The sequence below is a fragment of the Somniosus microcephalus genome, chromosome 10, assembly GCF_052327205.1.
Source record: "Somniosus microcephalus isolate GS21.2 chromosome 10, FLI_Smic_1.0, whole genome shotgun sequence".
Taxonomy (NCBI): Eukaryota; Metazoa; Chordata; class Chondrichthyes; order Squaliformes; family Somniosidae; genus Somniosus; species Somniosus microcephalus.
In genome coordinates, this window is record NC_140996.1 from 148988486 (window position 1) to 149015976 (window position 27491).

A 27491-nucleotide genomic window follows, 5' to 3' on the forward strand; every position below is an offset into this window, starting at 1 on the left:
AGGAAGGGGCTAGGCCATGGAAGGATTTGAAAACAAGGATGAGAATTTTGAAATCGAGGCGCTGCTTAACCAGGAACCAGTGTAGGTCAGCGAGCACGGGGGTGATGGGCGAACGGGACTTGGTGCGAGTTAGGACACGGGCAGCCGAGTTTTGGATGACCTCAAGTTTACGTAGGGTGTCGAGTGTGGGAGGCCAGCTAGGAGTGCATTGGAATAGTCAAGTCTAGAGGTAACAAAGGCATGGATGAGGGTTTCAGCAGCGGATGAGCTGAGGCAAGGGCGGAGACGGGCGATGTTACAGAGGTGGAAGTAGGCGGTCTTTGTTATGCTGCGGATATGTGGTCGGAAGCTCATTTCAGGGTCAAATATGGCACCAAGGTTGCAAACAGTGTGGTTTAGCCTCAGACAGATGTTACAGAAAGGGATGGAGTCAGTGGCTAGGGAACCGAGTTTGTGGTGGGGACCGAAAACAATGGCTTTGGTCTTCCCAATGTTTAATTGGAGAAAATTTCTGCTCATCCAGAACTGTATGTCGGACAAGCAGTCTGACAATTTAGAGACTGCGGAGGGGTCAACAGAAGTGGTGGTGAGGTAGAGTTGGGTGTCGTCGCGTACATGTGGAAACTGACGCTGTGTTTTTGGATGATGTCGCCGGGGGCAACATATAGATGAGAAATAGGAGGGGGCCAAGGATAGATCCTTGGGGGACACCAGAGGTAATGATGCGGGAGCGGGAAGAGAAGCCATTGCAGGTGATCCTCTGGTTATGATTAGATAGATAAGAATGGAACCAGGCGAGTGCAGTCCCACCCAGCTGGATGACGGTGGAGCGACATTGGAGAAGGATGGAGTGGTCAACCGTGTCAAGGCTGATGACAAGTCAAAGAGGAATAAGGTGCATAAAAGAGTGTGTGTTGGATAGTGCTAGAGAAGATAGTTTCCCGAGACAGAAGTAGTAACATATTGGATAGGAGCAGACTAATAAAGACTAAGAAAAATTAAAAAATGGGTTTAGAATGCATGTGCATTCATTGTTATAACCCACTGCAAATTTCGAGCCATAGATTTGTGAAAAATGTATTTTCAGGAGACTGATTTAGTTACCACAGCTCAAAAATAGCATTGACAACTGACCTGGTTTCTATATTGCATAATTGCATCGGTTGTTTGTGCTGAATTAACTTAAGTGTTTAATCCACGCTTTACTTCCCCTATGTGTCCTACACGGAAGTCTTTATTTTAGCTTTATTCACCACTGGGACTGTTTGAAACTAAAACAAGGGAAGAACCCATTGAGCATCATTTTGCTCTAGCTGCAGGATGACTGTGTCATTGGCTGTGTTTATCTTTATCTCTGCATCCATCAGCAGCAGCAAGGTTTGTGCTCGGGCAGTGCAGTGCAGTGACACTTCAGGTAAGAGATAAGAGCAAATACAGTTCATGTTTTAAAAGCCTTTAGCTTTATCAGCTAATTTTAATACTGTTTTGGAAGAAAAGGCACAGGTTTCATTATGACTGTTTCAGGATCAGTATTTGTAAGAGTTTTTAAGCATCAAAAGTTTGAGGCTTTTGCTATAATCTGTGGAAATAGAAGTTGTGAGTTGAAGCAATGTGCCAATAAGCAATAAAAAGTGCCTTATGGGTACAAATTACTTTGAAATATTTCGAAAGCAAACTTAACAGAAATGGGAGATATTTTTATATAATGTAGGAAGTATGATCAGTAAGTTCGCAGATGACACGAAAATTGGTGGAATGGTAAATAGCGAGGAGGGAAGCCTCAGACTACAGGACGATATAGATGGATTGGTCAGATGGGCAGAACAGTGGCAAATGGAATTTAACCCTGAAAAGTGTGAGGTGATGCATTTTGGGAGGACTAACAACGCAAGGGAATACACAATGAATGGTAGGACAGAGGGTCAGAGGGACCTTGGTGTGCATGTACATAGATCCCTGAAGGCAGCAGGACAGGTAGATAAGGTGGTTAAAAAGGTATATGGGACACTTGCCTGCATTAGCTGAGGCATAGAATATAAGAGCAGGGAGGTTATGATGGAGCTGTACAAAACGCTAGTTAGGCCACAGCTGGAGTACTATGTGCAGTTCTGGTCGCCACACTATAGGAAGGATGTGATTGCATTGGAGAGGGTGCAGAGGAGATTCACCAGGATGTTACCTGGGCTGGAGCACTCCAGCTATGAAGAGAGACTGGACAGGCTGGGGTTGTTTACCTTAGAGCAGCGAAGGCTGAGGGGGGACCTGATTGAGGTGTACAAAATTATGAGGGGCATAGATAGGGTAGATAGAAAGGAACTTTTCCCCTTAGTAGAGGGGTCAATAACCAGGGGGCATAGATTCAAGGTAAGGGGCAGGAGGTTTAGAGGGGATTTGAGGAGAAACTTTTTCACCCAGAGGGTGGTTGGAATCTGGAACTCACTGCCTGAAAGGGTGGTAGAGGCAGGAACCCTCACAACATTCAAGAAGCATTTAGATGAGCACTTGAAATGCCATAGCATACAAGGCTGCAGACCAAGTGCTGGAAAATGGGATTAAAATAGACAGGGCTTGATGGCTGGTGTGGACACGATGGGCTGAAGGGCCTCTTTCTGTGCTGTATAAATCTATGACTATGACTCCAAAAAGCTGTGGAATTAATACTGGCATTAGAGTTTGGAGGGATCAGAAATTTCTCTGAAATTTTGCTTTGAAATGATTTTGTTTTGCTTGGATGAAGCACTTTCATGGTTCCTACATGGACCATAACAACTGGATCCTCCCCCTCCCACTCTAAGTTCTTCTCCAAGAAAAAACGATATTGAGATGAGATTATCTGTAAAAACAGCGCATCTTGTAACCTGGTGCCAGGAGAAAAGGGCGAGGTCGAGACTGAGAGTGGGAGAAAAGGGCGAGGCCAAGAGCGGAGCGGGAGAAAAGGGCAAGGGCGAGGCCGAGAGCGGGAGAAAAGGGCAAGGGCGAGGCCGAGAGCGGGAGAAAAGGGCGAGGCCGAGAGCGGAGCGGGAGGAAAGGGCGAGACCGAGAGCAGAGCGGGAGGAAAGGGCGAGGCCGGCAGCGGGAGGAAAGGGCGAGGCCGAGAGCGGAGCAGGAGAAAAGGGCGAGGCCGAGAGCGGAGCGGGAGGAAAGGGCGAGGCCGAGAGCAGAGCGGGAGAAAAGGGTGAGGCCGACAGCGGGAGAAAAGGGCGAGGCCGAGAGCAGAGCAGGAGAAAAGGGCGAGACCGAGAGCGGGAGAAAAGGGCGAGGCCGAGAGCGGAGCGGGAGGAAAGGGCGAGACCGAGAGCGGGAGAAAAGGGCGAGGCCGAGAGTGGAGCGGGAGGAAAGGGCGAGGCCGAGAGCGGAGCGGGAGGAAAGGGCGAGGCCGAAAGCAGAGCGGGAGAAAAGGGCGAGGCCGACAGCGGGAGAAAAGGGCGAGGCCGAGAGCGGAGCAGGAGAAAAGGGTGAGGCCGAGAGCGGGAGGAGAGGGCGAGGCCGAGAGCGGAGCGGGAGAAAAGGGCGAGGCCGAGAGCGGAGCGAGAGAAAAGGGCGAGGCCGAGAGCGGAGCGGGAGGAGAGGGCGAGGCCCAGAGCGGAGCGGGAGGAGAGGGCGAGGCCCAGAGCGGAGCGGGAGGAGAGGGCGAGGCCCAGAGCGGAGCGGGAGGAGAGGGCGAGGCCCAGAGCGGAGCGGGAGGAGAGGGCGAGGCCCAGAGCGGAGCGGGAGGAGAGGGCGAGGCCCAGAGCGGAGCGGGAGGAGAGGGCGAGGCCCAGAGCGGAGCGGGAGGAGAGGGCGAGGCCCAGAGCGGAGCGGGAGGAGAGGGCGAGGCCCAGAGCGGAGCGGGAGGAGAGGGCGAGGCCGAGAGCGGAGCGGGAGGAGAGGGCGAGGCCGAGAGCGGAGCGGGAGGAGAGGGCGAGGCCCGGAGCGGAGCGGGAGGAGAGGGCGAGGCCCGGAGCGGAGCGGGAGGAGAGGGCGAGGCCCGGAGCGGGAGGAGAGGGGCACAAAGCAACTAGCACCCGGGCGTGGTGATGTTTGCACAGCTCACGAAATTGACCAGTCATTTTGCGGCGGCGCTAAACACTACCGCCACGATCTCCTGCGCCCGCAGATCGTGAAGTCAGTCGAGTGTGCCACGCCCTGATAGCGCCCCAGACCGGATTTTGAGTGGCGCCCCCTTCCTTTCCACCTCCCGCTAGCAACAACAGGTAAAGGAGAACGTTTTGCAGTAGGGAAGGGGCTGGGGGAGTGCTGCTTAAAGGCGGCCTCTTCCTGACTTTTTCTGTCGGAGACATTTTTGCAACGCGCATTCTGAGAGAGAGAGAGAGAGAGACTTCTGGAGAGATTCAACGTTGTGTGAAGGAGTTTTGGGTACTGAGCAGCACTTTGCGGGTTCTTTTTGATTTGACCTTCCTTGCATCGATTTAGAAGAGACTATGGAGGCTGCACTGATTCGGGGCGTCGTCCTGCGCCTGCAGAATCGGACGCATCAGAGACGCAGAGAGAGAGAGTGGCAAACATGGCCAGAGGGAGGAGGGCCAACAGGCCTCTGCACAGGAGACCTTACCCTCCCAGGGTATTCCGGGAGCAATTCTCCTACATTCATTTGTCTGAAGAGCAGTGTTTGCGCAGGCTGCGCTTCAGCAAGGAGGTGGTCACTGAGCTCTGCCACCTGCTGCAGCCAGATCTGCAGCCTCTACTGAGGACCAGGACGTCTCTGTCGGTGGCAGTGAAGGTGACAGTGGCGGCAGTGAAGGTGACAGTGGCTCTGAATTTTTATGCCAGCGGCTCCTTTCAAGCATCTACTGGGGACATCGCCAGTTTCTCCCAGTTCACTGTCCATTGCTGTATCCGGGAGGTGACAAATGCCCTGTATAAAAGGAAACGCCAGTACATCTCTTTCCCCATGACCTGGGCCAAGCAGCATGAACGCGCACATGGCTTTGCTAGGATAGCGGGCTTCCCCATGGTGCAGGGTGTCATTGACTGCACGCAAGTGGCATTGCGGGCACCGCATGAGAATGCAGAGGTTTTCCGAAACCGCAAGGGGTTCCACTCCTTCAATGTACAGTTGGTCTGTGACCGCAGACAGCTGATACTCGCTGTCAATGCCCGCTATCCTGGCAGCAGCCACGATGCTTTCATCCTGCGCCAGATTGGTGTGCCAGATCTTTTCCGGGCACCGCATCAGCCAAGTGGTTGGCTCCTCGGGGACAAGTGTTATCCACTCTGCACCTGGCTGATGACACCGCTCCGTAACCCCAACACCCCTGCCGAGCTGCAGTATAATGAGAGCCATATCGCTACCAGGAACATAATTGAGCAGATGATTGGCGTGCTCAAGCAACGGTCCTGTTGTCTGGACCACTCAGGAGGAGCCCTGCAGTATTCTCTAAGCGAGTCTCCCTCTTCATAGTTGTATGCTGCATGCTTCACAACCTGGCAATCCTGAGGACCCAGCCAATGCCACCAAGGATTGGTGCACCACCAGAGGAGGAGGAGGATGAGGAGGACGATCAGCAGCAGCACCAAGGTGGGAGGGAGGCCCACAATGTTGCCACTGCAAGGGCCGTCCATCAACGGCTGATAACAAGCCGCTTCTAGGCCCCTACTCAGAAGATGGCTTCTGGCATGGAGAACAACATCATGGAAAGCAACCCGCAACCGCTATAGCCGGCCAAAGCTGCAGTGATTCCAAAGGCCAAACATGTACATTTTGAATACAACAACTTTTTTATTTAACAAACTCTGTGTGTGTCATTTATTCAGGACAAACAAATAGAAACAAACACAACAAATCATGAATTTACAGAACTGGTTCTCACAAGCTGGAGAAAAACAACAAAACAGTAAACAAATGTTATCAGACGAACTGCGACCTTTACTACAAACATTCCCGCCATTTATTTAGACCTCCTACTTTTTGCCCTTCGAGGGTGATCTCCATCCCCTGCACACTTCCCCCCCCTTCCCACCCCACTGCTCCTCCATAATGGGGCCCCAGTGGCTGCAGCAAGGCTGCTGAATGTCAGCTGCTGAGACTGCAGATGCCCTTGAAGGTTGCCCTCGACCAGCTCTGGGCCTGGAGGGCCCGGCTGCAGGCTGCACCAACTCTGCATGGGCGGCAGCAGTCTGGGCTGGCTGTGTTGCAGGCCGTGGCAAGTGCAATGGGGAAGTGACAGTGGTGGGGGCACTGGCACTCCCACGGGGCAGCACCTCAGCATCCAGAGCAATCTGCTCGAGCACAGATTGCTGGCCTGCTGCGGCACTGTGAGAGCCCCGGGGCAATGTGGCTGAACCAGCGACAATGGCAGCAGTCAGTGCTTGTGTTACACCAATCTGAGACTGCATAAGAGCAGTCTAAGATTGGATCGCAGCAGGCAGTGACTGAATTGCAGCACTAAGCCGTTGCGTTGCGTCGACCTGTGCTACAGCGGAGTGCTCCACACTCCTTGCCAGTCCATCAATGCTTTTGGGCACCCTTCCCATTGCACCCATGAGCTGAGTGTGCATGTTCAAGGTCTGCGTATTCATTTCCGCGATGAGGCGCTCCTCCTCTGTGTCCAGTGCAGTAGGACTCGCTTGCCTACTCTCCCTCCAGGGAGATGGCCCCCGAGCTTCCCTACCCCCATGGCATTGCTGCAGCCCGCTGGGTCCCAGAGCTTTGTCCTCATCAGACCCTTGCCCCCTGCTCCCCTCCAGGGAAGGCGTGGTCCCAGTGTGGCCACGGGTGCTCTCGGGAGACGCAGGCACTGAGGCTCCAGCTTCCTCTTCCTCCTCGCCTGGCCCGTCACTCCCACTGCTTGGTTGAGGGACAGGCTGCTCAGCTGGTGGTGCACCATCTGAAAGCAGGGAGGTACAAGAGTGGCTTTAGCGTCAGGACAGGGGGGCAGTAAGGGAACAAGGACTGGAGACATTTAGTAAGTTGGATTGAAAGTGTAAAAGGCTGGTGTTGTGAGGGGCAAGTGGTATGAGAGGAAAGAAAGCTGATGAACATACCATTGCTGTCCCCAAGGGGGTCGACCTCTCCAGCAGCCACGGCACCTATCACCTGGCTGGCAACGATCCTGTGGACGCGCGCCTCCAAATCGGTGAGGGTGTGTAGGTCAGCCGGTCCTCCTCCCGTCCATTGCTGCTGGCGCTTGTTGTGAGATAGCTTGGCCTGCAAGAAAAAGGACGGCATCTGAGTAAATGTGCAGCCATGTGCTTGCCTGATGTGCCTCCCATAGTTGAATAGCCCTTAATGTATATAGCCATGTGCTTGCCTGATGTGCCTCCCATAGTTGAATAGCCCTTAATGTATGCAAGATGTGGAATGTGCATGTGTGTTCTATGAGATGACCATAGGTGTTGGATGAGTGCTGGGCATTTGGGGTTTTTAAACCCTCTGGGCACAGAGTGAGGTTGAGATGGAGGGATATAGAGGTATTGAAAAGCAGCCACTCACCCTGACCACCCGAATGAGGTCGTTGAACTTCTTCCAACATTGGGTGTGGGTCCTGGGCACCAGGCTCCTGGAGGAGACGTGCTGAGCCACCTCCCTCCACACTCTTCTATAATCGCATGGCAATGGCATCCTGCCACGCTGTGGGTAGAGAACTAACCTTCGGCGTTCCACTGCACCAACCAGAGCCACCAAGGCCCAGTCATTGAAGCACTGAACTCGTTCCCTGGGCCTCTCCATTCTTCTTTGCAGCAGAATTCAAATTCAGGTATGTCCAGGCCGCGATTCAAGGCTGCAAGGAGCAGGGTGTGGCTGGAGAGCAAGATTGACCCTCCCCTTTAAGAACTGGCTGGTGCCAGTGTGTCTGTGTTCCATTGCTGACTGACATCACATGAGCTTCGCCAGCACTCTGAGTTAACGCCTCGCTCCTCGGCGTTAGCCTCTTAAGAGAGGTGCGTCGCGCCTGATTTAGCGCTCCAATCGCCTCCAGGGGCGACAGAAGCCAAATTTGCAGTCAGAGGCGATAATTAGCGCCCGGCCAATAATTGCACCCTAAACGGGGCGATACCGAATTTCTCCCATAAACTTTACTTAACTAAATATATAAAGCAAGGTTATGTAGGGATGACAGTGTAGGTAGTGTGGCACAACTGCAGCATATGGGAGTTTGTGGAGAGCATCGCGATTCCGGACAACCACGTCTGCAGTAAGAAAAAAAAGAAAGACTTGCATTTATATAGCGCCTTTCATGACCACTGGATGTCTCAAAGCGCTTTACAGCCAATGAAGTAGAGTCACTGTTGTAATGTGGGAAACACGGCAACCAATTTTCACACCGCAAGGTCCCACAAACAGTAATGTGATAACAACCAGATAATCTGTTTTTGTTATGTTGTTGGAGTGATATATATTGACACCGGGGATAACTCCCCTACTCTTCTTTGAAATAGTGCCATGGGGTCTTTTACGTCCACCTGAGAGAGCAGACGAGGCCTCAGTTTAGTGTCTCATCTGAAAGACAGTGCAGCACTCCCTCAGCAATGCACTGGAGTGTCAGCCTCACTTTATGTGCTCAAGTCCCCGGCGTGGGACTTGAACCCACAACCTTCTGACTCGGAGGCAAGTGTGCTACCAACTGAGCCACAGCTGACACTGTGTATCAACTCACTAAGTGCCTGCATCTCGAGGAACTTCAGCTCAGAGTTGTTGAGCTGGAGTCTGAGGTGCAACCATTGCTGGGCATCAGGGAGGTGGAGAGCTACCTGGACACTTCGATCCAGGAGGCAGTCAAACCCCTAGGCTAGGTCGTGGTACAGGTCTGGTTAGTGGTCAGGACAGGAGGGTATTACTGTGAGTCAGGCAGGTAAGGGGACCCCAGGTGCAGTACTGGAGGAGCCTCAACATTTGCCCTTATCCAACAGGTATGAGGTTTTTGCTGCCTATTTCAATGAGGGCAAAGTCTGCAGGGTGGATGAGCAAGCTGACCACGGCACCATGGTACAGGAGGCCATTCAAGTGGGGGGGGGGGGGTGAAAAGGAATGTGGTAGTGGTAGGGGACAGTATGGTCAGGGGGATAGATACTGTTCTTTGCAGCCGCGACTGGGAGTTCTGAAGGTTGTGTTGCCTGCCCGGTGTCAGGGTTAAGGACATCTCCTTGTGGCAGGAGAAGAACTTAGAGTGGGAAGGTAAGGAGCCAGTTGTCGTGGTCCACGTAGGAACCAACGACATAGGTAGAACGAGGGATTGAGTTTCTGCTGAGGGAGTTTGTGGAGCTAGGGTCCAACTTAAAATGCAGAACCTCACAGATAATAATCTCTGATTGTTATCTCAGCCACACACAAATTGGCATCGGGACAAACAGCTTAGAGAGTTAAATGCGTGGCTCAAAGGCTTGCAGGGGTTTTGCTTCACTGGCAGTAGTTTGGGGGAAAGAGGGAACTGTTCCGTTGGGACGGGCTCCACTTAAACCAGGCTGGGACCAGTGTCCTGGCGAATCGAATAACTAGGGTGGTAGACAAGGCTTTAAACTAATGAAGGGGGAAGGGGTGGGAGGATTTAGGAAAGGGTAAATTCAAAAGCAGTAAGAGAAAAGTCAAGGCTGTAGAACAGAGTAGCGATTTAGATAAAAATAAGCAGAGTGGGTCTGGAAGGGAGAGAGTGGGTCAGGAAGGGACAGCGAGCTTAACAAATGTAATAGGGCATTAGTGACTAAGGTGACATCAGGGAAAAATAGAAAAAAGTTAAAGCTAAAGGCACTATATCTGAATGCGCAAAGCATTCACAACAAAATAGATTAATTAATAGCACAGATAGAAATAAAGACAGTAGAGAGAAAGGATCTTAGCTTGGAAAATCAAGATGCAGAATCAGTTTGGGTGGAGCTAAGAAACAACAAAGAGCAAAAAACACCGGTGGGAATAGTTTATAGGGCCCCTAACAGTAGTTGTAGTGTCGGGCAGAGTATAAATCAGGAAATTCAGGCTGCATGTAACAAAGGTAACACAGTAATTATGTACTTTTCATATAGACTGGGCAAACCAAAGTTGCAGTAATACTGTGGAGGACGAGTTCATGGAATACATTCAAGATAGTTTTCTAGATCAGTATGTCGAGGAACCAACTAGGGGACAGGCTATTTTAGATCTAGTATTATGCAATGAGACAGGGTTAATTACTAACCTGTAGTAAAGGAGCTCTGGGGAAGAGTGATGATAATAGAATATAATATTGAGTTTGAGAGTGATTTAGTTAAGTCTGAAACTAAGGTCTTAAATCTGAACAAAACAAACTATGTAGGTATGAGGGGTGAGTTGGCTAAGGTAGATTGGGAGGAAGATATGACCGTCGGTAAGCAATGGCAAACATTTTTAAAAAGTCATAATTTGCAACAAATATACATTCCCTTAAGGAATAAAAACCCCATAGGAAAAGTGGTCTAACCATCACTAACAAGAGAAGTTAAAGATTCATGGAACAGGCTTATAATGTTGCCAGAAAGAATAGTAAGCCTGAGGATTTTAGAATTCAGCAAAGGATAACCAAGAAACTGATATAGAGAGAGACTAAGTTGATTGAATTTTTTGAGGAGTTAACAAGAAGGGTTGATGAGGGTAATGCGTTTGATGTAGTCTACAGGGATTTTAGTAAGACCTTTGACAAGGTCCCACATGGCAGACTGGTCAGAAAAGTAAAAGCCCATGGGACCCAAAGCAAAGTGGCAAGTTGGATCCAAAATTGGCTCAGTGGCAGGAAGCAAAGGGTAATGGTCGATTGATGTTTTTGTGACTGAAAAGTTGTTTCCAGTGGGGTTCTGCAGGGCTCAGTACTAGGTCCCTTGCTTTTTGGGGTATATATCAATGATTTAGACTTCAATATAGGGGACATGACTAAGAAGTTTGCAGATGATACAAAAATTGGCCATGTGGTTGATAGTGAGGAAGAAAGCGGTAGACTGCAGGAAGATATCAATGGACTGGTCAGGTAGGCTAAAAAGTGGCAAATGGAATTCAGTTGGGAGAAGTGTGAGGTAATGCATTTGGGGAGGGCTAACAAGGCAAGGGAATACACAATAAATGGTAGCTTACTAAGAAACGTAGAGGCATAGAGGGACCTTGGAGTGCATGTCCACAGATCCCTGAAGGTAGCAGGCCAGGTAGATAAGGTGGTTAAGAAGGCACACAGGATACTTTCCTTCATTAGCCAAGGCATAGAATATAAGAGCAGGGAGGTTATACCTGAACTGTATAAAACACCAGTTAGGCCACAGATAGAGTACCGCATATGGTTCTGGTCACCACATTATAGGAAAGATGTGATTGCACTAGAGCGGGTACAAAGAAGATTTACGAGGATGTTGCCAGGACTGGAGAATTTTAGCTATGAGGAAAGATTGGATAGGCTGGGGTTGTTTTCTTTGAAACAGAAGAGGCTGAGGGGAGACTTAATTGAGGTGTATAAAATTATGAGGAGCCTAGATAGAGTGGATAGGAAGGACCTATTTCCCTAGCAGAGAGGTCAATAACCAGGGAGCATAGATTTAAAATAATTGGTAGAAGGATTAGAGGGGAGTTGAGGAGAACTTTTTTCACCCAGAGGGTTGGGGGCGGGGGGGCGCGGGGGTCTGGAACTCACTGCCTGAAAGGATGGTAGAGGCAGAAACGGTTATCGCATTTAAAAAGTACTTGGCTATGCACTTGAAGTGCTGTAACCTGCAAGGCTATGGACCAAGAGCACAGACACGATGGGTCGAATGGCCTCCTTCTGTGCCATAAATGTCTATGATTCTATGAAAATAGAATATGAGAATAAACTAGCAAGATAGATAAAAAAAATTGTAAAAGCTTCTTGTAGTGTATGTACCTTTAAGAGCCCCTGTGTACTGTAATACCGATAGTGACCACTCGGGTATATAAGCCTGTATAGTGTCTTGTATCTTTTAGTTCACCTCCAGACTTTGTTCAGTAAACACCTGTTAAACCAACTCCTGCATTCCGTATCTCCATTAACACACGGATACAACAGTGGCGACGAATTGGAAACGGACTTACCTGCAATTCGGCAGCACCTCAAGGAGATCGATTCCTCAGACAAAGGTCGAACAAAAAAAACAAAAAAAAAACTGTGGTTTCACCAGCTAGCTGGGCTGGTGGCAGGTACTGCACTAATCCTTCCTGGGCGGCGGGCTGGGGCTCGATCGGGTGGCTCTGCAGCGGGGCCGAGCAGCGAGTCGGAAGGCAGAGGCAAACAGAGACGGAGGGTGGAGCACGCGGGAGACGGCCGGCGCTGCAAAGCAGGTCGGCGTTCGGACCAAGCAGAGGGAGGGAAAAGTCCCAGAGAGTCCGGCGGGAACGAGTCTCCAACTATTAAAAATATCTGTGTAAATAAAAACCGCGGAGAATAGCGTTGTCAGCAGCGGCAGCGGCGGGAAAGCGCGGGAGGCGCCATTTTTTCTCGGCAGGGAAGAAAGGAAAGCGCGGGAGGCACCATTTTTGATTTTCAGGATGCCTAAGACTGGCAATATTACTGCTTTCGATAGTGATATAGAGGATTGGACCACATATGTGGAAAGAGTGGAGGTATATTGCACAGCGAATGAAGTAGAGGATGATAAAAAGGCATCGGTACTTCTAAATCTGATGGGCGCAAGGACATACGGGCTGTTACGAAACTTAATCACTCCAGCCAAACCGATGGACAAGAATTTTAAGGAGATTGTTGATACCCTACAGGAGCACGTAAACCCAACACCGCTGCTGATAGCAGAACGATTCAAATTCTTCAGGGGGAATCAACACAAGAATGAAAGTAACGCTGATTACCTCACCGAATTAAGAAAGCTGTCAAAGCACTGCCAATTCGGGGCAGGACTGGCAGATTCTCTACGAGACAAATTCGTCTGCGGTCTCCTAAGTGAAGGAACACAGAAAAGGCTACTTTCTGAGAAAGATTTGACACTGGACAAGGCTTTCAGTGTGGCTGTATCATACGAAGCAGCAGCAAGAGGAGCTGCAGAGATACAGCAAAAGCTACAGGACTTCGGCACCCATGAAATGACACGGGGTTTCGAGAGATGTTATCGCTGCGGCAGATCCACCCATGACCAGAGGGACTGCTGGTTCAAGGACAAAGCATGCAGGCAATGCGGAAAGATGGGACACATTGCACGTATATGCCGATCTGGAAACAAAAAATCCACTGACAGAAAAAGAATCAATAAGGAAAAGTACAGAAAGGTACAAATGATGACGGACAGTAGCTCCAAAGACCAGAAGAGCGATAGCGACTCCGGAAACAAGAGACTAAGCTGTCTCAAATTACATAATGTAATTGCCAAAGAAGATTACCAGACCATTTGGGTTACCCTCACGATAGCGGGGTCCCCAGTTAAAATGGAGCTAGATACAGGATCAGCTCTGACCGTCATAAGTCGACGGGATTACGAGCGGCTATTTCCGCATATACCTTTGAAAGACACATCCATTATCTTGAAGACCTATACGGGGCAGAAAGTATACCCCAGAGGGAAAATAAGGGTGCCTGTTGTATACAACGGCAAGGAAATACAGAAGTTGTATTTATACATTCCGCAAGATGGTGGTCCACTGCTGTTGGGACGTGAATGGATCAGGAAGATACGTTTAGACTGGCACTCCATTCAGGCACTGACGGTGACCAGTAAGAAAAAAAATGATGATGACGTCATACCTGAACGATTAAAAGACATCTTGGCCAACGCCAAAGAAGTGTTTCAACAGGAACTAGGAACCTTGAAAGGCGTCACCGCCTCAATAAAAGTGGAAGATGCGGCAATTCCCAAGTTTTTTAAGGCAAGGCCGGTGCCATACGCAATTCGTCCAGCAGTCGAGGCAGAGCTGGAGAATTTGGAAAAGGCAGGCGTGTTATCCAAGCTGGATTGGAGCGAGTGGGCAACACCCATCGTCCCGGTCATGAAGAAAACGTTGAATAATGATAAATCTGAAGAACAGAGAAAAATTCGCATCTGTGGGGACTTCAAGGTGACTGTAAACCCGGTCCTTCACATGGTACAGTATCCTCGTCTGAGGATAGAAGATATTTTTGCCTCACTATCCAGAGGGAAACGTTTCACCAAAATTGACTTGGCACAGGCATATCTACAGATGGAGGTTGAAGAGGCCTCTAAAAAGTATCTCACGATAAACACACACAAAGGTCTGTACCAGTACAATCAACTGGTTTTCGGAGTAGCATCAGCTCCAGCTATCTGGCAAAGAGCTATGGAGCAAGTCCTGCAAGGGATTCTGGGGACTCAATGCTACCGAGACGACATCCTTGTAACAGGAGAAAACGACAACGAGCACCTTGCCAATTTGGAGCAGGTGCTCACTAGGCTGAGAGAACGGGGCCTACGAGCAAATCGCCCCAAGTGAGAATTTTTCCAGAAACAAATATCATATTGTGGCCATATAATTAACGAAGAAGGGTTGCATAAGTCACTTAAAAAAATTGAAGCGGTCATAAAAGCCCCCGTGCCTGAAAATGTATCACAATTAAGGTCGTTCCTGGGATTGATAAATTACTATCATAAATTTTTACCGAACTTGTCAACTGTTCTGCACCCTCTTAACGCACTGCTACAAACGGGAGTAATTTGGAAATGGAGCGAAGACTGTAAACGTGCCTTCCATAAATGCAAAGGCTTGATCACGTCCAAGGAAGTGTTGGCTCATTACAACCCATCACTGCCAATCATTCTGGCGTGCGATGCATCCCCTTACGGCGTAGGAGCGGTATTATCGCATAGATTCCCTGATGGCTCGGAGCGGCCGATAGCTTTTGCGTCACACTCATTGAACTCAGCTGAGCGTAACTATGCCCAGATCGACAGGGAAGCACTCAGCCTGGTATGGGGAGTGAAGAAATTCAACCATTACCTACACGGACAAAAATTTACCTTGTTGACTGACCATCAACCCCTCGTCTCCATATTCAACCCTAAAAAGGGCGTTCCCATTATGACAGCGCAAAGACTACAGAGGCGGTCCCTTTTCCTAGGGGCACGCCAATATGACATAGAATACAAGGGATCAAAACAGCATGGGAATGCTGACGGTTTATCGCGCCTACCGTTGCCAACGGTAGAAGAGGCACCTACAGTGGACCCAGTGGAGATGTTCCACTCAACCATAGTGGAATGTCTACCAGTAACAAATTCTACCATTGAAAAGGAAACGAGAAATGACCCGACTCTCTCATGAGTCTATGATTTAACGGTGAAGAGATGGCCAGCACATGGCGAACCACTGTTGCCAGCATTCTCGCAAAGAAGAGAACAGCTGTCAGTGTGCCGAGGAACCTTGATGTGTGGATCCAGAGTGGTGATTCCACCCAAACTCCAGGATAAAGTGCTAAAGGAGCTTCACAAGGGGCATCTGGGTGGAGTGAAAATGAAGAACCTAGCCAGAGCGTTTGTGTGGTGGCCAGGTATCGATGGAGACATCGAAGAAATGACCAAGAGCTGTCTAGGATGCCAGAAGGTCCAAAACGCCACACCACAAGCCCCTCTACATCCATGGGAGTGGCCCTCATCTCCATGGCAAAGGGTATACATAGACTTTGCTGGTCCATTTATGGACTCAATGTTCTTAATCGCGGTTGATGCACACTCCAAGTGGCCGGAGGTAATAAAGATGTCCTCCACCACCACGGAAAAAACCATCACAGTATTAAGATAGAGGAACAGATATGTAGGCAAATCTCAGAGAAGTGTGAAAATAATAGGGTAATAATAGTGGGGGATTTCAACTTCCCCAATATAAATTGGGATAGTCAGAGTGTGAAAGGCTTAGAGGGTGCAGAATTCTTAAAGTGCATCCAGGAGAGCCTTTTGAGCCAACATGTAGAAAGTCCTACAAGAGAGGGGGCGGTACTGGACCTAATTCTGGGGAATGTAGCCGGGCAAGTGGTGGAAGTATCAGTAGGAGAGCATTTTGGCGACAGTGACCATAATTCGGTGAGATTTAAGGTGGTCATGGAAAAAGACAAAGACGGCCCGGAAATAAGGGTTCTAAATTGCGGGAAGGCCGATTTTAATATGATAAGGCAGGATCTGGCCAAAGTGGACTGGGAGCAGCTACTTATAGGAAAATCCACATCAAAACAGTGGGAGACTTTCAGAAGGGAAATAGAGAGAGTACAACGCCAACATGTTCCTGTAAAGGTCAAGGGTCGGACCAACAAGCAAAGGGAACCTTGGATGACAAGGGATATACAAAAATGCATTAGAAATAAAAGGGGGGCTTTTGGCAGTTACAAAAGACTAAAGACGGAAGAAGCCCTAGAGGAGTATAAAAAGTGCAGGGGCATAATTAAAAAAGAAATTAGGAGGGCGAGGAGGGGCCATGAAATAACACTGGCGAGCAAAATAAAGGAAAATCCTAAGATGTTTTATAAGTATATTAAGGGCAAGAGGATAACCAGGGAAAGGGTAGGGCCCATTAGGGACCAAAGTGGCAATCTGTGTGTAGAGCCAGATGATGTAGGCGGGGTTTTAAATGAATTTTTTGCATCTGTGTTCACTATGGAGAAAGACGATGCAGACATAGAAATCGGGCCAGGGGACTGTGACATACTTGAACATATTAGCATCGAGAGGGAGGAGGTGCTAGCGGTTTTAGCAGGCCAAAAAGTGGATAAATCCCCAGGCCCGGATGAGATGTATCCCAGGCTGCTGTGGGAGGCAAAGGAGGAGATTGCAGGGGCTCTGACACAAATTTTCAGAACCTCTCTGGCCACAGGGGATGTACCAGAGGACTGGAGAACAGCTAATGTAGTACCATTATACAAGAAGGGTAGCAGGGATAAACCAGGGAATTACAGGCCAGTGAGCCTAACATCTGTGGTAGGGAAATTATTGGAAAAAATTCTGAGGGACAAAATTAGTCTCCACTTGGAGAGGCAAGGATTAATCGGGGATAGTCAGCATGGCTTTGTCAAGGGTAAATCATGTCTGACAAATCTGATTGAATTTTTCGAGGGGGTGACTAGGGGGGTGGATGAGGGAAATGCTGTGGATGTGGTTTACATGGACTTCAGTAAAGCTTTTGACAAAGTCCCGCATAGGAGACTGGTCAAGAAGGTAAGAGCCCATGGGATCCAGGGTGCCTTGGCGCGTTGGATCCTAAACTGTCTGAGTGTCAGGAGGCAGAGGGTGATGGTCGAAGGTTGCTTTTCTGACTGGAAGCCTGTGTCCAGTGGGGTACCTCAGGGATCGGTGCTGGGTCCCTTGTTGTTTGTGATCTACATAAATGATTTGGATGAGAATGTAAAAGGTATGATCAGTAAGTTCGCAGATGACACAAAAATTGGTGGGGTGGTAAATTGCGAGGAGGAAAGCCTCAGGCTACAGGACGATATAAATGGGTTGGTCAGATGGGCGGAAAAGTGGCAAATGGAATTTAACCCTGAAAAGTGCGAGGTGATGCATTTTGGACAGACAAATAAGGCAAGGGAATACACAATGAGTGGTAGGACCCTAGGAAGTACAGAGGGTCAGAGGGACCTTGGTGTACATGTACATAGATCCCTGAAGGCAGCGGAACAGGTAGATAAGGCGGTTAAAAAGGCATATGGGATACTTGCCTTCATTAGCCGAGGCATAGAATATAAGAGCAGGGAGGTTATGGTGGAGCTGTACAAAACGCTGGTGAGGCCACAGCTGGAGTACTGTGTGCCGTTCTGGTCACCTCACTATAGGAAGGATGTGATTGCTTTGGAGAGGGTGCAGAGAAGATTCACCAGGATGTTACCTGGGATGGAGCGCCTCAGCTATGAAGAAAGACTAAACAGGCTGGGGTTGTTTTCCTTGGAGCAAAGAAGGCTGAGGGGGGACCTGATTGAGGTGTACAAAATGATGAGGGGCATAGATAGGGTAGACAAAGAGGAACTTTTCCCCTTAGTAGGGGGGTCAATAACAAGGGGGCATAGATTCAGGGTAAGGGGCAGGAGATTTAGAGGGGATTTGAGGAGGAACTTTTTCACCCAGAGGGTGGTTGGAATGTGGAACTCAATGCCTAAAAGGGTGGTAGAGGCAGGAACCCTCACGACATTCAAGAAGCATTTGGATGAGCACTTGAAATGCCATTGCATACAAGGCTATGGACCAAATGCTGGAAAATGGGATTAGACTGGACAGGGATGGATGGGCGGCGCAGACACGATGGGCCGAAGGGCCTCTTTCTGTGCTGTAAAACTCTATGACTCTATGACTCTAAGGACCATATTTGCCAGGAATGGGCTGCCTGAACAGATCTGTTCTGATAATGGACCGCAATTTGTGTCCGATGAATTCAGGAAGTTCTTAAAAAAACAATGGGGTTAAGCACTACACGTCCGCCCCATGCCATCCCGCCACCAATGGATTAGCTGAAAGGTTTGTCCAGACCTTCAAGAAGGCCATAAAGGCCATGGGTAATGAAGGCATAAATCTACAACATAAGGTAGATAACTTCTTGTTTGCATACAGGAATGCAACACGTGGTTACAAACCAAACTCCCGCCATGATGTTTTTCAATAGAAGACTAAGATGCCGGCTGGATTTGATCAAGCCAAACATCAGAAGGGACATAGAGAACCGGCAATTTCAAGGCATGAATGAAAGGCCAACTAGAACCTTCCAGATAGGTCAACAAGTTTTGGCCCGGGACTACCGTACCGAGAAATGGCAGCCTGGAACTATTTGCACACGACTAGGACCGCTGATGTATACCGTGGACATTGGAGAAAGCATAATAAGGCGCCATGCTGACCAGATCATAGAGTCATCCGAAAAGGGACAACCTACACCACAACTCTATACGCCAAATGATGAAGCAGAGATACCCATAGTATCTACCTCCGATCCGGTGATACTGGAACCAGATGAACCCGACACTGGCATTCAAGCCGAATCGACCTTGCCAAAAGAACGTACTACACCACCAAAAACTACTACACCACCGAGGCGTTATCCGGACCGAGTCAGGAAGCCTCCAGAGAGACTGACTTATAATTGATTAACTGCAGCAAATGTGTAGATTATTGTTCTTGTAAACATGTTAATTAATGATTACTTAAAATGTTATGTACTAATTATCTAAAAGGGGAGGAATTGTAGTGTATGTACCTTTAAGAGCCCCTGTGTACTGTAATACCGATAGTGACCACTCGGGTATATAAGCCTGTATAGCGTCTTGTATCTTTTAGTTCACCTCCAGACTTTGTTCAGTAAACACCTGTTAAACCAACTCCTGCATTCCGTGTCTCCATTAACACACGGATACAACACTTCTGTAGGTATGTAATAAGGAAGAGATTAGAAAAAGTAAATGTGGGGCCCTTACTGGCGGAGACATGAGAAATTATAATGTGAAATAAGGAAATGGCAGAAATATTAAACAAATACTTTCTATCTGTCCTCACAGTAGAAGACCCCAAAAAATTTGGGAAATAGTGGAGAACCAAAGGTTTTGTAAGAATGAGGAACTTAAAGAAATTAGTCTTAGTAAAGAAATAGTACTGGAGAAATTAATGAGACTAAAAGCCAGCAAATCCATTGGACCTGATGGCGTCCATCCTAGGGTTTTAAAAGAAGTGGCTACAGAGATAGTAAATGCATTTGTTTTGATCTTCCAGAAATCTCTAGATTTTTGAATGGTCCCTGCAGATTGGAAGGTAGCAAACGTAACCCCACTATTCAAGAAAGGAGTGAGATAAAATAGGGAACTATAGGCCAGGTAGCTTGACATCAGTCATCGGAAAAATGCTGGAATGCATTAGGGATGTGGTAACAGAACACTTAGAAAATCATACTATGATTGGGCAGTCAACATGGATTTATGAAAGGGAAATCACATTTGACAAATTTATTGGAGTTTTTTGAGGTTGTAACTAACAGGGTAGATAAGTGAATGTAGAATATTTGGATTTTCAAAAAGCATTCAATAAGGTGCCATACAAGAGGTTATTACACAAAATTAGGGCTCATGGGATTGGGGTAATATATCAACATGGATTGAGGATTGGTTAATGGACAGAAAACAGAGAGTAGGAATGAACGGGTCATTTTCGGGATGGCAGAGTTAGGCCTCAGCGATTTACAATCTATATCAATGAATTAGATGAGGGAAACTGGGAAAGTAAGCTGTGAGGAAGACGTAAAGTGGCTGCAAAGGGATATAGACAGGTTAAGTGAGTAGGCAAGGACATGGCAGATGGAATATAATGTGGAGAATTGTGACGTTATCCACTTTGGTAGGAAAAATAGAAAAGCAAGCAGAATATTTTTTAAGAGGTGAGAGACTGGGAAATGTTGGTATTCAGAGGGACCTGGTTGTCCTTGTACACAAATCACAGAAAGTTAACATTACAGGTATAGCAAGCAATTAGGAAAGCAAATAGTATGTTAGCCTTTATGATAAAGGGATTGGACTATAAGAGTAAAGGGGGGGGAAATTGATTCATGCCCCCTTAGGGGCGCTAACTTCACCACCTGAAAAAATTAGCATCCCCTTGGCCGAAATTCATCGCAAGCGCCCCAAGAGGGAAGCGAGGTGCTACTGGAAGTGCCCCTCCTCCCTCTTGGGGCGCTGCGAGTGAATATTGCAGCGCCACATGCCGCAGCGCCACGCTCTGCGGCATGTCGCACCGTGGTACTGGAGGCCTTCCTTCCCTTCTTAAAGAGGAGGGGCCTAGCGCAGCGCGACCTGGTGCCCAGCTGGGCCACCAGGAATTGGAGTGCGGCACTCCACTGGGGGGCTCAGAGGAGGCCACGGACGGCAACGGGGGCAGGTGCTGGCAGATGGCCAGCAACAAAAATGGCCCGGCACCTTCCCTTTAATTAGCACCACCCCGGCTGCAAGTAGGCCCCCCTGACCCCATCGGACATAGCATCCGGCGGTAAGTCAGGGGGCGCTACCGAAGATTGCAGCCGGGGCGCGAGCGGGATGCTAATGGTTACCGCCACCACTAACCTCCTGCTGAATTTTGTGGGAGGCGTTGGCGGCACCACGCCCAGGCGCTAGTTGCTTTGCGCCCCGTGAGCGCCCTCTTGGGAGGAGCAAAGCAACTGAATTTTTAGGCCTGGAAGTCTTACTGCAAATATATAGGGCCTTGGTGAGACCACAAATCTGCACGGAAATTGCGGAGATATGCAAGAGCTATAGAGTGGTGATATTGGGGGACTTTAATTACCCAAATATCGATTGGGATAATGCTAGGGCAAAGGGAAAGGAGGGGGACGAATTTCTGAAACGTGTTCAGGAGAATTTCCTTGACCAATATGTTCTTGGCCCAATTAGGAGAGAGGCATTGCTGGATCTGGTGCTGAGGAATGAAGTGGGCCAGGTCGACCACTTGGGTGCGAGTGATCATCGTATCATAAGATTTAGATTAGCAGTGGAGAGGAGCAAGGAACAACCTAGAGTGGAACTTCTAAACTGGAATAGGGCTAACTTCAATGGGATGCAAAAGGATCTAGCCAGGGTAAAATGGAACCAAAGACTGACAGGAAAAACTGTAATGGAACAATGGATGATCTTTAAGGAGATGTTCCAAGTACAGGCTAGGTATATTCCAACAAGAGGGAAGGGTAAGGGAACCAAAGCAAGGGCTCCTTGGATGACGAGGGAGGTAGAGAAAATGATGAAACAAAAAAAGAGGGTGTATGATGCATGTCAGGTGAATTCTTCAAGGGAGAACCAGACCAAATACAATAAGTTGAGAGGGGATGTGAAGATGAAAATAAGATTGGCAAAGTGATAATATGAGAGTAAAATGGCAGTTAACATAAAATGGAATCCAAAAATCTTCTACCGGCATGTAAACAGTAAGTGGGTAGTAAGAGGTGGGGTGGGGCCTGTTAGAGACAAAGAAGGTGGTATATGCTTAGAGGCGCAGGGCAAGGCTAGAATACTCAATAAGTACTTTGTATCAGTGTTTACTAAGGAGGTGGATGCTGACAAAATATCGGTAGAAGTGGAAAAGGTAGAAGCAATGGAAGGGGTGAAAATTGATTGACAGGATGTACTAGAAAGGCTGGGTATGCTTAGAGTGGACAAGTCGCCTGGTCCAGATGGCTTGCATCCCAGGTTGCTAAGGGAATTGAGGGAGGAGATAGTGAAAGGGCTTGCCAGAATTTTCCAGTCTTCCGTAGATGGTGGGGAGGTGCCTGAGGATTGGAAAGTGGCAAATGTGACACCATTGTTCAAGAAAGGGTGTAAGGACAATCCTAGTAACTACAGGCCAGTCAGTTTAACATCAGTGGTGGGTAAGGTTTTAGAAACAATAATCAAGGAAAAAATTAATGGACACTTGGAGAGGTTTAAGCTAATTAAGGCGAGCCAACACGAATTTGTAAAATGCAGACCATGTTTGACTAACCTAATTGAATTTTTTGATGAAGTAACAGAGAGGATTGATGAAGGGAATGCAATGGATGTTGTCTACATGAATATTCGGAAGGCGTTTGACAAAGTATCAAATAGACGGCTGGTTAACAAATTTGAGGCTCATGGAATAGGTGAGTCGGTGGCAGCTTGGATAAGGAATTGGCTTAAGGACAGAAAACAGCGAGTTGTGGTAAATGGCTGTTTTTGAGACTGGAGGATGGTAGACAGTGGTGTTCCCCAAGGCTCACTGCTGGGGCCACAGCTTTTTTTGATATATTTAAATGACCTGGATATTGGAATACAGAGTAGAATTTCTAAATTTGCCGATGACACCAAACTTGGGGGTATGACAAACAGTTATGATGATACTAATCGACTGCAACAGGACATAGCAGAATGGGCAGACAAGTGGCAGATGGAATTTAATACAGAGAAGTGTGAGGTGATGCATTTTGGCAGAAGGAACAGGGAAAGGCAATATACACTTAATGGCACAGTTTTAAAGAGTGTGCAGGGACAGAGGGACCTGTGAGTTAATGTGCATAGGTCCCTGAAGGTGGCAGGACATATTGAGAGAGTGGTTAACAAAGCATATGGGATCTTCGGCTTCATAAATAGAGATATTGAGTACAAAAGTAGAGAAGTTATGCTGAATCTTTATAAAGCGCTGGTTAGGCCACAACTGGAGTATTGCATCCAGTTCTGGTCACCACACTTTAGGAAGGATGTGAAGGCCCTTGAGAGGGTGCAGAGGAGATTTACCAGAATGGTTCTGGGGATGGGGGATCTTAGCTACAAGGACAGGCTGGAGAAGCTGGATTTGTTTTCATTAGAGCAAAGGAGGTTGCAGGGTGATTTGATTGAGGTGTACACGATTATGATGGGTTTGGATAGGCTAGATGGGGAAAGGCTGTTCCCACTAGTTGATAGTACAAGGATTAGGGGACACAGATTTAAGGTTTTGGGCAAGAGATACAGGGGGGATGTGAGGAAAAACGTTTTTACTCAGCGAGTGGTGAGGACCTGGAAATCACTGCCGACGGAAGTGGTGGAAGCGGAGACACTCAATGTTTTCAAGGGGAGACTAGATAGGCACTTGAGGGAAATAAATGTGCAGGGCTACGGGGATAGAGCGGGGAATGGGACTGACTGGATTGCTCTACAGAGAGCCGGCACAGACTCGATGGGCCAAATGGCCTCCTTCTGTTCCGTTATGACTCTATGGAGGTGAAATTCAGTATCGCCCTGTTTGGGGCACGATTATCGGCTGGGCGCAAAGTTTAGTGCCTGGCGCTAATTATCGCCTCCGACTGCAAACTTGGCTTTTATCGCCCCTGAAGGTGATTGGAGCGCTAAATCAGGCGCTGCACACCTGTCTTATGGCGCAAAGGCCGAGGAGCGAGGTGCTACCTCAGAGCGCTGGCGAAGCTCATGTGATGTCAGTCAGCAATGGAACACAGACACACTGGCGCCGGCCAGTTCTTAAAGGGGAGGGTCGATCTTGCTCTCCATCCACACCCTGCTCATTGCAGCCTTGAATCTCGGCCTGGAGAGACCTGTACATCAAATCTGTTGGAAAGAACAATGGAGAGGCCCAGGGAAAGAGCACAGAGTGCAGCCCCCATAGTCTCTTCTAAATTGATGCAAGGAAGATCAAATCAGAAAGAACCTGCAAAGTGCTGCTCAGTACCCAAAACTCCTCAATACAGCTTTGAATATCTCCTGCAGTGTCTCTCTCTCTCACTCAGAATGCGTGGTGCAAAAATTTCGCTGACAAAAAAAGGCAGGAAGCGGTCGCCTTTAAATAGAAACATAGAAACATAGAAGATAGGAGCAGGAGTAGGCCATTCGGCCCTTCGAGCCTGCTCCGCCATTCAACGAGATCATGGCTGATCATCCAAACCCTAGCACCCGGTCCCTACACCGACAGCCATCCCACCCAAGCCCTATCCCCGTAACCCCGTAACCCCACATATTTAATCCCCCCTAACACTAAGGGCCAATTTTTATCATGGCCAATCAACCTAACCCGCACATCTTTGGACTCCCCCAGCCCCTTCCCGACTGCAAAACTCTCCCCTCAACCTGTTGTTGCAGCAGACGGTAAGACAGGGGGCGCCACTCAATATTCGGTCCGGGGTGCTACCGGGGCGTTGCACGCTCGACTGACATCATGATCTGCAGGCGCAGGAGATTGTGGCGGTAGTGTTTAGCACTGCTGCAAAATGTCTAGTCAATTTCGTGAGTGGCACAAACATCGCCACGCACAGGCGCTAGTTGATTTGTGCCCCATTAGCGCCCTCTTAAGGCACTAACGAGAGGTGCAAACCAAACAAATTTTTCCCCCTATGACTATTACCTGGAGTACTGTGTACAGTTTTGGACTCCTTTCCTAAGGAAGAATATACTTGCCTTGGAGGGAGTGCAACGAAGGTTCAGTAGACTGATTCCTGGGATGAGGGGCTTGTCCCATGAGGAGGGATTGAGGAGACTAGGCCTATATTACCTAGAGTTTAGAAGAATGAGAAGTGATCTCATTGAAACCTATAAAATTCTTAGACGTCTTGACAGGGTAGATGCTGGGAGGATGTTTCCCCTGGCTGGGAACTCTTGCCCTAAGGGCCACAGTCTCAGAGTAAGGGGTCGGCCATTTTGGACTGAGATGAAGAGAAATTTCTTCACTCAAAGAGTTGTAAATCTTTGGAATTCTCTACCTCAGAGCTGTGGAGGCTCAGTCGTTGAGTATATTCATGACAGAGATTGATAAATTTTTGGATATTAAGGGAATCAAGGGATATGGGGATAGGGTGGGAAAGCGGAGATGAGGTAGAAGATCAGCCATGATCTTATTGAATGGCGGAGCAGGCTAGAAGGGCTGAATGGCCTATTCCTGCTCCTATTTCTTATGTTCTTATGTTCATGTTAGGGAAAGGGTTGGGGAAAGAACGTAGATTTTTCCACCATCTGAGCTTTACCTTTATCAGTGTGTCTCCAGTCACAGATGGCAGTTGTTTCCCACCATCAGGTACCTCAGGGAATGTTATGGTAAGATGGATACAATGTGAACCTCAGTTTAAAAGTTGAACACATCCTTATCCAAATAGGCTACATTTAAATATTAATCAAGTCAACTGTAATGTTCCAGTTCGGGTCACTTTGGGTTCAGAATTCAGGTCAAAGTTTACTTCATCTGTTCACACTTCTGCTCCCAGCAAATACTGTGTTCCTCCCCCACTCTCCTCATTACTACAAACACTCCCATACCAGTTACCTTTATCCAGACATGTCAATGTCTTGTGCCATCCCCTCAGCCACATGCTGGCATCCTGCTAATATTTTGCATTTAATGGATTGTGTGTGACCCCATGTCAATTGCAGTGAGGATCTGGATACAATTTGAGAAGGAACTTTGTTTGATAACAGGCTTTCGGTTAAAATGTTGGTTTGCGGTCAAATCAATAATAATAGATCATTACCTAAATCTGAATGATGTTGCATGATTTCCTTCAGAAATACAGAATTAAGAACTAACAACAACTATAGTTAGAAATCAAAAACTGCTCTTGCTGTACCTATTGGTTACAATGGGTAACAGCAGCCACTAGGTGATGCTTGAACTAAGCTTTTTAACAGCACCTTTGATCACTGTGAATGAATGGCTCCAATTTCATGAACTAAATTTCACAAGATTATTTAAAAGAACTGAAAATGGTATTTTGATGCTTTTCCATCCTCTAATATTCTCCCCACCCCTCCAGAATGTGGCAATTCATGCTGGTCTATGGTATCCTGAATTGAAGATTTCAGCCCAGTATTTCCATGGTTTCACCACCTCCAGAACCATCAAGTTTGATACAGAATTTGATCACCTTTTTACTTAACTGCATAGCTCTCAATCATCTTTCTATCTAGCTATTGATCCAATTCTTTTTTTTAAAGTTAATATTAAGTGACAGCTTGAACTACTTTAGCTGAAAGTCTAATCCACATAACCATTGCTCTGGGGAGCAAGAGATTCTTGCTGTTCTCAAGCCATGCTTGAGAATGTTATTTTGTGCTCGTGTCTATTTGTTCTGTGCTTGGAGTAACAATGATATAACCTATTTGTACCAAACTATTTCACTCCCCTTATCATTTCTCAATCTTCTTTGCTCTAATGAAAACAATTAAAACTGTGTTCATAACTAAGAACCTTTAGTCTCAAAATCATCCTTGCCCTCCCCAGCACATCTGAAGGTAGGGTGCCTCAGACTGCACATAATATTTCAGATGTAGCCTTACCAGTAATATATAAAAGATTAGAATAACTTGTATGATTTAAAGTCAAATGTCCTTTAAATGTATGATTAGCTTGATTGATAATTTTGCTTTGTTTAGATACTTGCAGTTAAATCAAAACACATGGATTTCTAAGGAATGTAATTACTGTACTGCTCAAATACATTATATTAACCTTGTATAGCTTGATAGGATGACATTTGGGATGTTCTGTATAATTAAATTGAGAAGAGTCTATTGCTGTGCAAATTGGAAGGAATAAATTCAACGTCCTGGATGGTCTTTTCTTCTTCATGTTTTCTTGCTTAGATTTCATTTTAAGTAAATCTTTGATTAGTAAAAAAATATTTCATGCAGGCTTGCAACAGGATTCTTTCATTTGAAAGTTGTTTAGTGGCTTTAAATTCTAAATATTTACTAAACCATATTAAAATATTACTGACACTTTTATAACTTTCCTTTTTTTTAAACTTCTCTTCACAGAACATATTCCCCAGATTTTATATCCATGCAATAATACCATTGAAGCATTGGCTGGTAAGTAGAAGCCAAGTAGCTGGCAAGGATGGCATTCATTGCCCATCCCTAGTTGCCCTGAGAAGGTGGTGGTGGGCCTGCTGTAATCCTTATGCCACAATACTGTTAGATAGGAATTTCCAGGCATTTTGACCCACCAAGGATGAAGGACTGACAATATATGTCCAAGACACGGTGGTGTGTGAGTTGGAGGTGATAGTGTTGCCATGCACCTGCTTCCCTTGTCCTTTTAGGTGGTGGAGGTTGGGGGTTTGGTGAGTTGCTGCAGTGTATCTTGTAGATAGCACACACTGCAGCCAATGTACGCTGGTTGTGGAGGGGATGGATGAATGAGCTTTGATG

General features: G+C 47.5%; 1 protein-coding gene across 3 annotated transcripts in view; it reads left to right on the forward strand.

Moving 5' to 3' along the window:
* Positions 1 to 1270: 1270 nt before the first annotated feature.
* The window catches only part of LOC147111751 (interleukin-1 receptor type 2-like), a 96415-nt gene continuing 70194 nt past the window's right edge, over positions 1271 to 27491 (forward strand). For all 3 annotated transcript variants that reach the window (XR_015079739.1, XM_085998953.1, XM_085998952.1), the window contains exons 1-2: positions 1271 to 1414; positions 27096 to 27149. Coding sequence is in view for 2 of the 3 variants with exons in the window: in XM_085998953.1 (XP_085855079.1) it covers positions 1321 to 1414; positions 27096 to 27149 (148 nt within the window). In the remaining variant the exon portion in view is untranslated. The remainder of the gene's footprint in view (positions 1415 to 27095; positions 27150 to 27491) is intronic.